Genomic DNA, 12,670 nt, shown 5'->3' on the forward strand with positions numbered 1-12,670 from the left:
CTTTACTCCTTATTTTCTCATCAAGACGAACAAAATGAGATGCCGGTTGAAGGGGCTTGAATAAAAATTAACACAGTAAGCTAAAATCACAAAAAAATTAGCATCACAATTTTTGAGCTCGATGAGGAACCCCAGGACGAAATTTAATTTTATAAAAAATTGTGTTACTGACTTTCTATTGGACCAAAGAATAGGTAAAAATACCATCACCTACAAATTTAAAACTCTTTGCTATTTTGAACCACCCTAGCCCCCACCTACCACATTCATTATATATCATAACAACATTAAGTACGGTAATAGCCTAACTAAAGAACACAGGTCTCAGAATTTACGTAACTAAAAATTGTTATAATCTTGAATAGTTATTCTTTATGGCACTTATGAACACAATAGCAAAAGTAATTTAGAATGTTTCCATCACATCACATTTTAATATAAAATTTAAAAAAAATAATTAAAATATAACAAATTACAAATTTCAGTCAATCTATCCAATATTGCTCTAAATTAACTGAAAATGAAAATATTTAGTCAATGTATTTTTTTTCTTAAATTTACATAAAGGAAACAACACAATGTATACCATGACTCACATATGATTTCAGTAGTCTTTGTAACTTCTCAGTTTTTTTGCTCCAAAACTTCGTTTGGTTGTCATTCGTTTGCACCCTTTCTGGTGCGTCCCTGTGAATCTTACAGTAGTCCGTCATCATAATGACATCCCAACGTCCCTGGTGCCTTCTTTTCACCTCCTTGATATCCTGATGGAATCTTTCACCCTGTTCTTCACTCACTGCTCCAAGGTTTTCGGGGAAAAATTCCAAATGCGAATCCAAAAGTGAACTTTGAGACTCATGTTGCAACCCAACTCCTTAAACTTGACCAACAAAGTTTTCACAATTTCTTTGTTATTTGGATCCTTATTGTTACCTGAAAATTTAAAAATTATTTCTTTGAATGATACCCAAGCCTCTTGTTCCAGGTAGTTCATCACATCATCAAATTCTTCATCAGAAATCAGTTGTCTTATATCAGGTCCACTACATACGCCCTCTTTCAATTTAGCTTCAGACAAACCAGGAAACTTTTGGCACAAATATATAAAACAGGCTCCATCTTTTGATAGGGCTTTGACAAGCTGCTTCATTAAACCATGCTTAATATGAAGTAGTGCTAGCAGCACTTTATCTGGATTCACCAAGCTACGTCTGATGATGTTTTTGGCACCAAGCTGTAGATTTTTTTCTGTTTGGCCATTCCTTCTGAACCCACCGTAAATCCTTGGCTCTGCTGTCCTACTCACAGAGAAAACATGGGAATTTTGTAACTCATGACTGCTGACTCAGTAAGATACACAGAACTTTCATGTCCCCACATATGTACCAACGGTGTTCATTGTAGTTGATTTTCTCGAGAAACTTTGCCTAATTCTGGTACGTTTCTTTCAAATGCACAGAATGAGCAACAGGTATTGATGCATATTTATTACCGTCATGAAGAAGTGTCCCTTTCAGGCTTCTTTTAGATGAATCTAAAAATAGTCTCCAATCTTCTGCATCATAATCTCTGCCAAGTTTCTGCACTGGGTCATTTATGTCACTGCAATAAACCAAGGATCCACCTTTCCTGAAATATGGTGCAAACTCTTTTTCCCTATTTCAGTACCAAGAGAAAGTTGTGTCTTGGATGTAAAAACTTTTTATCTTTTAATCGGGACCCCAAGAGCTCTGCAGCATCTTTGGGGAGACGGAGGTCTCTTACTAAATCATTAAGTTCATCCTGGGAGAATGGCTGTGGCTCATTGCTTGAACACGTTGGGACAAATTCTTCATCGTCTACTGCAGCACTTTGTTTCTCTGATTGAGTTTCTACATAATCAAGACTATCAGGTGGAGTAGGAATTGGTAGATCATGTCCTTGTGGTACAGGTCATATTGCTGATGGAAAATTAGGATAAACAACTTCTTTCTGATTCTTTTTGTTATATCCTTACATTTGCAGGAACAAAAATGACAATCGTTACTATGATTTCTGGGTTCCCTCCATATCATCGGAATACCAATAACAAGAACCTACTTTTTACCTTTTGTCCACTGTCTTAGTTCCTCAACACAGACAGAACAGACACTATGAGGGGTGCACTTTTTGTTCTGGTCATATTCCAAAGCAGGCGTAATAAGATTTTTTTTTTTTTTTTTTTTTTTACAAAATATTTTTTTTTTTTTTTTTTTTTTTTCCACTAAATATTTTCCTCAAATGTTGCATAAAAGGTCAGGATTGTTCACACAACCTCTAGAAACCATAATATGATCGTTGACAGTACAACAACATTTAAATTTTTCAGCAAAGAAAAAATTAATTAACATCACTGCTTCTTCAATAAAACACCACTGTTTTCAATAAATATCACTGTGATAAAAAGGGAACGCTCCATGAAAGTAATCTACAGACGCACTAGTCAACCGAGTCGCGCCGAGATATGTTTGCTGCACTCCAATACTGATGTGACTCATCACTGTGTTGTGTTCCAAGTATATTCTGGCTTATTATGAAATGTAAAAATAACTGTGTTGTTTTAAACGCAGTTTTTAATACTAGAAAACACTAAATTCAAAAAAAAATTCATAGCAATAAAATATCCTTATATAAATAATTCCATAGTGCGAAATTATAAAAGAAAACTATAACTTAAAACTAAAAAAAGTGTTTTGTGAAGAAATGTTGTGATGGAGAAAAATGGTTTTCATTCTTTTATTCGGTGCCCAAAAATAAATAAAAACCACATGAAATAATCACTCTTTTTTCACTGTATACCTGTGTAATTTGTAAGGAAAAGAACATATAGGCCTGTTCAGGTGCACAGAAATATGATAATGTGAAATGCATTCAGCCATGCGGATTAACCGTGTTTCACCTGAAATACAATTATACATAATATAGAGAAAATAATGTGCTATTTTGTATGATATATTACAAAAAATAGCCAGACATTATGGCTTCGCTCAGTCAATCACATTGTTAATTAAAATGCACTGGGAGAGCGCATGCCTTCGCCATCACCAGTAAACTTAATCTGCTGCTGTAATTCCTCTTTGCTACCAGACAAACACTTTTACGGCCCCACAAAGTCAGTTTACTTTATGGTCTTAGTCTACCTTATTACAAAATATCAGAGGGCATACCTCTATCAATGCGAAAACATTTATGATTCATTCATACATCCAGATCTGGATCCACCTCGGAATCAAAGAAACTCCTCCTTACCTTACTGCTTGCCTATCCACCAAATTTCATTAAAATCTGATAATAGTTGTTTGAGATATCTTGTACACAAACAGACACGGGTGAATACATAACATTCGTCTGACACTGTTTGGGAAGTAACTACAGTTACTCCCGCAAGTGGCCTGAAAAATGCGAGTTGAGCACCGCTGTTCTAAGTTAGTAGAAATTATGTAGTGATGGCCACAAGAATAAAGGAGGCTTATATATATATATATATATATATATATATATATATATATATATATATATATATATATATATATATATATACGCGAAGTTATAAATAAAGTAGTCAGGTCCACATCGCTCAGCCGTCATGCTTGCCGCATGTCGTCATATGCCTACTGAGTGTACGAGGGTTTATAAGGCCGACACTAAGTTTTTGTCAAGTTTCAGTCCTCCATTTAAATACGATTTGCAACAGTGTCACATTCAGGTCCCCAGTTGTGTAGCTTCTTGAACAGGGAGAAGGTGTAATCTGACTGATGCGAGAATCATAACGCTTGTTTCCTCCAGTTGCGAACTGGATATGCTAACTAATGCAACAGCGGCTCCCCTGATGGTGACAGACTGTGTTACTTTCCAGATGGGATCACGTGGTTGGCGAGTGGGTGGAGGTTGTTTGTGTAGAGTTGCCAAATCACATAAGACGCTAAAATGACGCTAAGTATCCAATGAAAAAGAAAGAATGAAAGACTACTGCCTCCAGAATGTCGATAAAATGTTTATGAACTTTTTTCAACAATTGATAAGATGTCATCAAAAATTAGTATTATATGGATGGTAGTAACGCAGACTTGATGCCAAAAACAGTAATTTGGTATTGTCTGTGTGCCTGCGTGCTGTGCTTGTTGTGGCATGAATGATGCAGGCAGGAAGCTGCTTGGTAATGTCTGGCATGGCGACATATATACCCGCCACACATCTCTTACCCTCTCACTGGCCAATCTTCATGGGGGTGCGCAGGTAAGACCCTCATCTCATCTCTCTCAGCACAGGGGGATATCCGGGGGTGAATTGATAGTATTTCCAGCCCGTAACTAGAAGAACCCGAGTTCGTCTGGTGGACAAAGTATGTTTTTATCGTGTGCCTGTTCACCCAGCAGTACAGTTGGAAACTGTATGTAAATTCGATTGTTTCTTGTCCTGTTCTAAGGTATGAACTCACCAAATACTAACTCTGCGTCAGTAAGCCCCGGGCAATCGATAGGCATATAGGCTATAAGCGTCCATCTTCCTTTTGATAAACGATAATGACACCTGTTACCACAACGCCACTCTCATCTGCGTACGCAGTTGGCTTACTACGAAACATTGTAGTATGTTTATCAGTCCTTACAGGGTCCAGAGTAGTATCGGACCATCTCTTCAGGAGCAAGAGCAATGGTCAGAATGTACTCTTTCTATTACTGACTACATACGAAGCAGGAAGTGGTGTCTGTAAGAGCAGTGCATGTGAAAGTCGAAGTGTTGTATTGATCGTGTTTGTGTCTCAAAGTCTGTACGTCATATGTATGTATGGGCAGGGGACAAACATAAAGGAGCATATGAAAAGATATATTACAGTACCAGCGCCCACTTAATATCAACGCCAGGGCTGTATTCGAAGCCGGACTCGGGGCATCGTAGAACGAGGTGCGAATACCGTATCAGTGAATCACCATACCTCCAATAAAACCTATATTTTCCTGTTCAAATCCAATCGTATGAGAGTTCGTAGGACTGATTTTTCCAGGACTGACTGTATGAAACCATCAGAATTTAATGGAACGAACCATAGTCATTCTTTTGCATATGGATATTACTTCGTCGGAAATATTTTTCTTTAAAATAGCAAAACAAGAATATCGGTGAACGTAGTTCGCCTTCCTGTCTCATCCCTCGGTAGATGCTCAGTGCTCTACGAATGTATCTGTGTGTGTGTGTGTGTGTGTGTGTGTGTGTGTGTGTGTGTGTGTGTGTGTGTGTGTGTGTGTGTGTGTGTGTGTGTGTGTGTGTTCTTGTTGGATGATTTCATTAAGGAGCGAATCCTACCGAATTTCGTATGTAATAGCTATGCGGATTTGATTGTTTCAGTGTGCAAATGCGAACATAAATATTACTATATATCACGGTAATAAACAAGAAGACTGTGAACGGTAACTTTCGGAAGCCAATGATATGCTTTTTGGAACCCAACAGATAATCAGAATTTTGGATAATCGTTTCATAATTATTCGAATATTGAGTGCAGCAATATTTTCTGCTCGCAGCTGTACAAAAAAATGTGAACTTATACTTATTGACACTCAATACGCACGTCCTAGAAATTAGCAATTATGGAATTATCTACTGAAATTCAGGGTCTCCATGTCAAGTCAGTCACATAAGTTCGCCTAACATTTTAGCACTTCCGTTACTTACCGTACTTTCCTTTGCTAGTTATTCCGAAGCTGAGAGAGGCTTGATATGAGCTGTGCCCATGGATGATTCTCTCTGATGTGATTTGTCAAGGAGCAAAGTGATGACTACTCTAGAGGTTAAGCAGACGCAGTTCAACAGTAAGAGAGCCTTTGTCCCCTAGTCCACGGCAGGAAGAAATGCATGTCTCATAACACTAGTAGCAACTTGATTATACACTGTGTCGTGTTCAAAGCGCCTGCAATTGTACTTGTTATAAGGATAAACCAATATTGACCCGACTTTGGCCTACTTCGAATAAAAATCTGAAAAAGGCTTAAGTCCGATCGCTTCTCTAATTTCATAAGAAATATATTTGCAGTGGGTGAGTATTATTCTTACACTTCGGTTATGAAGTGGAAGTCTCGTTTTTCGTTCTGAGTTACAGCAAGAGGAACTTCTGATCTCTGTAAGTTACTCAGAATCTGTATCATGATCTTTGATATACTGTCAGTTTCGCTTTTATTTCTAGAATCAAAGATACCTGGTCTCCAAATGTCACGCTAACAAACGAATTGTTACCTTTTTTTTTTTTTTCCACCAGAATTTTCCCTGACTTACCAATTGCATATCATCAATAGCATTTAGCATTTTTTTTTTTTTTACCATCATCTTCCTTAGCCGAGACTTCCAATTTTATGTTTTCCTGCCTCCATCAAACCATATTCTCACATGTTTCCCATTCACTTACAGTGACATACTTTCATTTTTATCTATTCTTCCTGTACACGATTTATTCAGCTTAACAGAGACGTCCTGCAATGAAGGGGTTAAAGAAAAGTTATGTAACTGAAGAGTTTAGTCTCTGCTGCCACTGAATTCCCCTGGTTCACTCCTTCTTTGTCTCTGCAGAACGGACGGAGATGGCTTCCTTACTGATGGTGAAGACGAGGCGTAGGCAGATCTCACCAGACGCCTCCAGTGATCGCCTCAACTACCAAGGTGAGAGGGACGGGGAGGAGGACCTGGCATAGGAATGTGTTCTACACTATTGTCTGTATTCTCGTTCGGTTATGAGGTTCCTTTGCGCCTCTTCCTTACCAGTTTTTTTTAAACCAGTTACTGCCCTTTTCTCTCTCCATTCCTTTCTTCCTCTTCTGTCTTTATTTCCTTCATTCTTTCCTCTTCCTTCTGTCTATGGGTGACTCAACACCAAGTGACAGGCCAAATGGTTTCCTATACACCAGGAAACCATTTACTACGCTGGGTCATAACCATTTAACCAAATTATGGCGCCTGGTGGTTTAGTGGGAAATTAAAGCGCTCCAATCGGATTGAACCGGTGCCGGTTTATATCCAAGGGGTGGCTGAGGTTTATTGCTCACGTAATGCCAGTCACGGATGAGTGAGGCTGGTTACTCATTTTACTTGCCAGGACCAACTTGCCTAGCTTCGGACTCCTAAGCTCATGGGGCAACACAGGATTAGATGATGATGATGATGGTCTTGTTTCTTAACTATACAGTCGCTCCCCATAAAGAAATACGTGTAAGAATAATTAGGTGACTTAGGTAAAATAACAAACTAAGGAAGACGTGTTAGAAAGCCTTCAGAGCTGGCAATGATACGGCACTTTGCACCCATGTGGCTTCGAAGTTTTCGTAACGACACTTATTTTCTGATTCATTCTAAAAATTACACCTCAGAGTCCTTCTTTATGTTATCGATGCCGACTGAGCCGATATTAATGCAATACTAGCACCATAAAAGACAACGGAGAGGTGTAATTTGTAAACTAAATGACTAAATAAGTGGGACAACGAAGCCTCCTGTGCTACGTAGAATATGGCCTATACATAAACTTGATAGCTGTTTTTTGACGCCTAGGAGTACTCTTTCGTGCCACACACCTTCACTGTCACCACTTTCATACTAATACAAACCGTCAATACTGAGTACATGCAAGGGCTGTCTTATTCTGGACTGGTGAAATGGTCTTTGCAGGGGTGTAATGAGTGGGCTGAGTGTTGGGAAGCAATGGAGCGTGGGGAGGGAATGGGATGTAAGGAAGGAGTGGGATGTAAGGAGGGAGTGGGGTGTGGGGAGTGAATGGGATGTAGGAAGGGAGTGGGGTGAAGGGAAGAGAATAGGATGTGAGGAAAGGGTGGGGTGTAGGGAGGGAGTGAGGTGTAGGGAGCGAGTGGGGTGTAAGGAGGGAGTAGGGTGTAAGGAGGGAGTGGCGTGTAGGGAGGGAGTGGCGTGTAGGGAGGTAGTGGGGTGTAAGGAGGGAGTGGGGTGTAGGGAGGTTGTGGGGTGTAGGGAAAGAGTGGGGTATAGGGAGGGAGTGGGGTGTAGAGAGGGAGTGGGGTGTAGGGAGGGAGTCGGGTGTAGGGAGGGAGTCGGGTGTAGGGAGGGAGTCGGGTGTAGGGAGGGAGTGGGCTGTAGGGAGGGGGTGGGGTGTAGGGAGGAGTAGGGATTGGAGGTGGTGTAGTAAATTAGTTGGGGTGCATGTATTGTCTTGATCAGCCAACTCCGACTAGAATCCCTCTGACTCTATTAACCACCAATGTGGAAAAGGAAGTTCGAGAAAACTGTGTGCTATAGTCTCGGTGCACGACTCTGGGATTGTCGTTATCGTACCCTGACAGCATATAAGTCAACAGTGCGTCCGATTTCGTATCATACACGAATCGTATTATTATACACGAATATATTATACACGAATATAATCATACACGAACGTATTATACACGAAACACATGCATATCATATTACACACGAAATTGAAAGAACTGTTGACGGGTAGGTTGCCAGGGTACGGTAATGACAACCTCAGAGCCCTTTGACACTGCCGATAACGAAAAATAATGAATATGTATAATACAAGTATGGGCTGATTCACCCTATCCATCACGACTGCTTTCGTTCACGGATCATCACCGTTCCGCCAGAATCTGTGTGCAATGAAATGAAACATTCCACACCATATAGTTCACCAAGACTGCGTACCTGGCATGTAACGGTTCCATTCCGTCGCTGTTTCTCGGGGAGAGATTTTGACAGATGGGTTTATGCCGAGGCAAACTTTTGCCGATAAGCTACCGGTAACATGAACAACGCCTGGGTGCACCACATAGCTGCTGGTCAGTACTTGGCTGTTTGCATTAGTGATAAGAAAACTCAAAGAACATTACATAGAAACAAGAATGAGGTCTCAGAGACTGCATCACACACGTCCTTCAGCTGATCTAAGGGCAGTATATTTGACTGCCCTGTGACCTTAACTTTTGACAGATTACGCTCAAAATCGAATTACGTCATTCTTGCCTGACTCTTAACCCTTCCACCAACTCGGCTCAGACGAAGTCAAGATATCTGAGTTGACTTTGTCCAGTGACCTTTCCCTGTGACCCCCTGTGACCCTGACTTTTGACTTATTATTCTCAAAATCGAATATTTTTTTTTCGTTTTAATCCGAATCCTTCAATAGAGCTTAGTCTACATCAGATAAGACCTGGTTAGCGTATGTGGACCTTGCCCTGGGACTTTGGCATTTGACTTGCCTCCATGAAGAATGAAAGAGAAGTATTCGGGAGCTGCAGTGCTGGCCAAGTTACAAGGTACTGTATTTACAAACCAAATGTGAAGAAAATTTGCAAAACTCTATGGAATTCAGTCAATGCATTTCACAAGAAAGCCAATCCATATTAAAACTAGTTAACATTTGGCAACCATTTTGGTGACCTTCACCTTGACCCCGAGTGCCCATTTTCGAACTCGTCCAAGATTATGACCGTATCTTGATACCCTGAAGGTTTCATGTTGATAGCTCAAGCCGTTTGAGATATAATGGGAACACACACACACACACACACACACACACACACACACACACACACACACACACACACACACACACACACACACACACACACACACACACACACACACACACACACACACACACTGCTGAAAATATAACAACTTTTCTCTCCATGCGAGATGGTGTTATAATTATGGATGTAAACTTAACGGAAACTTAATTGTTTCGTAAGTAAAGGACCTTTAAGATGTGTCAGCCAAGTACAGCAAAATTTAAAGAGGAAAATGCGGCATACTGTAGAAGAACATAACTCAGCTGGTAAGAAATTTTAATCTTGTTACAGTTTGATGGTTTAAGATAACGTTATGTATTTCCAGTAACTATTGTCATTTTTCTAACTGCTATTTTATACTTTGCAGAAGTATACTCAGAAAAAAATCCACGCATATCTGCCAAGCTCCAGAGCCTTGAACAGTGCCCCAAATTCAATTTCAGCAGTTTTTTTACTCAGAGCTTTGGGTATCAATCTTCTCTTTTGTTGCCTCGCTTGGGTAGCTCCCACGTGGGGTTTCATTTTGCACCAAGACCTTTGATCTTGAGTGATCTTGAAAGGTCAAATTCTAGGTCACGGATATCAGGGGGCTATAACTCCAAACTGGTTGCAGAGAGATATTTACCATTATCAACATATAGGAAGTCCCATATGGGCTTTCAATTGGTTCCACGACCTTTGACCCTCAGTAACCCTGAAAGTTCAAACTCAAAGTCATGATCATTCAGGAGACTAAAACTCGAAACTGGTTGAAGAGAGGGATATTTATTGTTATCAAGATATAGGAAGTCTCATGTGGACTTTCATTTGGCACCATGATTTTGAGTTACCTTGAGAGATCAAATGCAAGATCACGGATTTGCAGAGGGCTATAACTTGAAATGCTGAAAATAACATAACTGCTGTCGGGCGAGGTTTGTTGTGCCAGGCATCGCTTGCTTAGGGTTCCGGTCGATTTTCTTAAGTCAGAACCTGATCTGTTAGTGCACGTGGCTTGAAGCAAGATCGATGAGGCACAATTCCTACTTATCTGCTAAGTGTGCACTTTTTGCAGCTCTGGGGGAAAAGACAACTTTTACTGAACGGTGACAATCCGTGGCGAAAGGGAGGCGTTATACGTTGCTGAATCAGCTTCAACTGTCTGATTCCTTCAGTAATCAGTAATTAAAAGACTGCCTAATGAGACAACCACTGAAAGCCTGATATGAGACTCTCTGGTTATCAGCCTTGGATTAACACAGCATATTAGTGTTGGTGCTGGTGCTGGTATTGGTGCTATTATTAGTGCTGGTACTGGTATTGGTGCTGGTGATTATGCTCGTACTACTGCTACTGACAGTACTGGTATTTTTTCAGACCCTCACATGACTGCCGCAGCTTGGAGGATGTTTTACTATCAACATCAATTTGATAAACGATTCATGTCTATCAGGGTTGTAACTAGGCAAAAAGTTTATCATGATGGATGGATGATTTAAATGAAAGAAAAGCATTCGGGAGCCGAGTGCAAATCGCCCACCAGAATATGCTGTTTGCCAAGTTACAAGCCCCGGGGGCGGGAGGGCCAGGGGCGGCTCCCACTGGGGGGAGGGGACCGAGGGGTGGCGCCTCTCCCTAGGGGGCCGGGGGAGGCGGTACCCCCGTGGGGGGGGGGAAGATTTTGGCCACATCTTGATACCTTGAAGGTTTTTGGTTGATAGCTCAAACTGTTCATGAGATCTAATGGTGCTAAAGGCAGGCAATAAAAACTAGTTGACCTTTGGCAGCCATTTAGCAGACCTTGACACTGACCCAGAGTTCCCATTTTCGAATTCGCCCATGATTTTGCCCATATCTTGATACCCTGGATGTTTAATGTTGATAGCTCAAGCCGTTCATGAAATATACTTGTAATAAGAACACACACACACGCACGCGCACACACACACACACACACACACACACACACACACACACACACACACACACACACACACACACACACACACACACACACACACACACACACACACAGGGGCGGCCAAAAACATTATCGCTCCCCCTTGGTAAAGGCGGGCGATAACAAAAAAAAGCTACTAACTCTTAAGGACGGCTGCATCATTGCCATCCAAGGTTAGCTGGGAAAGTGTCTAGGGGAACATGTAAAAAATAAGTATAAAAATATTCCACTCCCATCAACATCACTGATGGAATTATCGTTCATACATTTCAAGTAACCTGTAATGTTTTTGTTTCTCTCTCTATCTATTGCCAGGCGCCTCAATCCCGTATGGGGTGGCCACAAACAAACCGCCTGCATATCGCCCTGTGCCCCGCCATTTCACTGCCCTCCTCCCAGCTCACACACCCCTCTCTCATACACCTCTCCACTCCATCCCTCCATCTTAACCTTGGCCCACCTCCCTTTCCTCCCCCCTCCACCTCACTCACATACATTCTCTTCGTTAGTCTCTCACTCTCCATCCTCTCCACGTAGCCATATCATCTCATGGTATTATTCCTAATGCGTTCTATCACATTCACATCCACACCACAACGCTCCTTCACTTCCTCATTTGTCAGCCTGTCACTCCATGTAACCCCACATGCTACTCTGAAATAACTCATTTCCACTGCTCTCATTTTTGACTTGTGTCCTTCTAACAAAGTCCAAGCTTCATTTCTATATGTTAGAGTTGGTATCACAAGATTATCATGGAGACTTTTTTACTTTCATGCTCACTTCCCTATTTCTTATTACTGTTTTCAAAGAACCAGCAGTCTTTCTTCCTTGTTTCATGCTTTCAATCACTTAATCCTCCAAACGTCCATCCTTACTCCTCACACTATCCTAGAACTTTAATGCACTCACATTTTCCATTTCCTCATCATCCAACCTCACTGTACGTTCAGTGACTTCATTTGTCTTGAAAACTTTAATTTACTCTATCTTACATTCACCTTTAAGTTACGTTTCTTGCACACTCTCCCAAACTCATTCATTAAGCCCTGCAGTTTCCCTTTTGTCGTTGCTTAACGACACAGTATCATCTGCAAATAACAATACAGGAAGTTTGCAAACGCTGCCCTCCAACATCCACTGCCCTGCCTTGTATCTCCCTTATAACCCCATCCAATATAGACTGAAC

General features: G+C 41.0%; 1 protein-coding gene across 1 annotated transcript in view; it reads left to right on the top strand.

Annotated features, from left to right (window-relative positions):
• Nucleotides 1–12,670, top strand: part of LOC145391508 (uncharacterized) — a 208,150-nt gene that overhangs the window by 86,285 nt on the left and 109,195 nt on the right. The window contains exon 2 of the mRNA XM_080266136.1: nucleotides 6,580–6,669. Within this exon, the coding sequence (XP_080122262.1) occupies nucleotides 6,591–6,669 (79 nt within the window). The 5' untranslated portion in view covers nucleotides 6,580–6,590. The remainder of the gene's footprint in view (nucleotides 1–6,579; nucleotides 6,670–12,670) is intronic.

This window comes from Coenobita brevimanus, chromosome 18, assembly GCF_032717465.1.
Source record: "Coenobita brevimanus isolate Jiangsu-jjx chromosome 18, ASM3271746v2, whole genome shotgun sequence".
Lineage (NCBI taxonomy): Eukaryota > Metazoa > Arthropoda > Malacostraca > Decapoda > Coenobitidae > Coenobita > Coenobita brevimanus.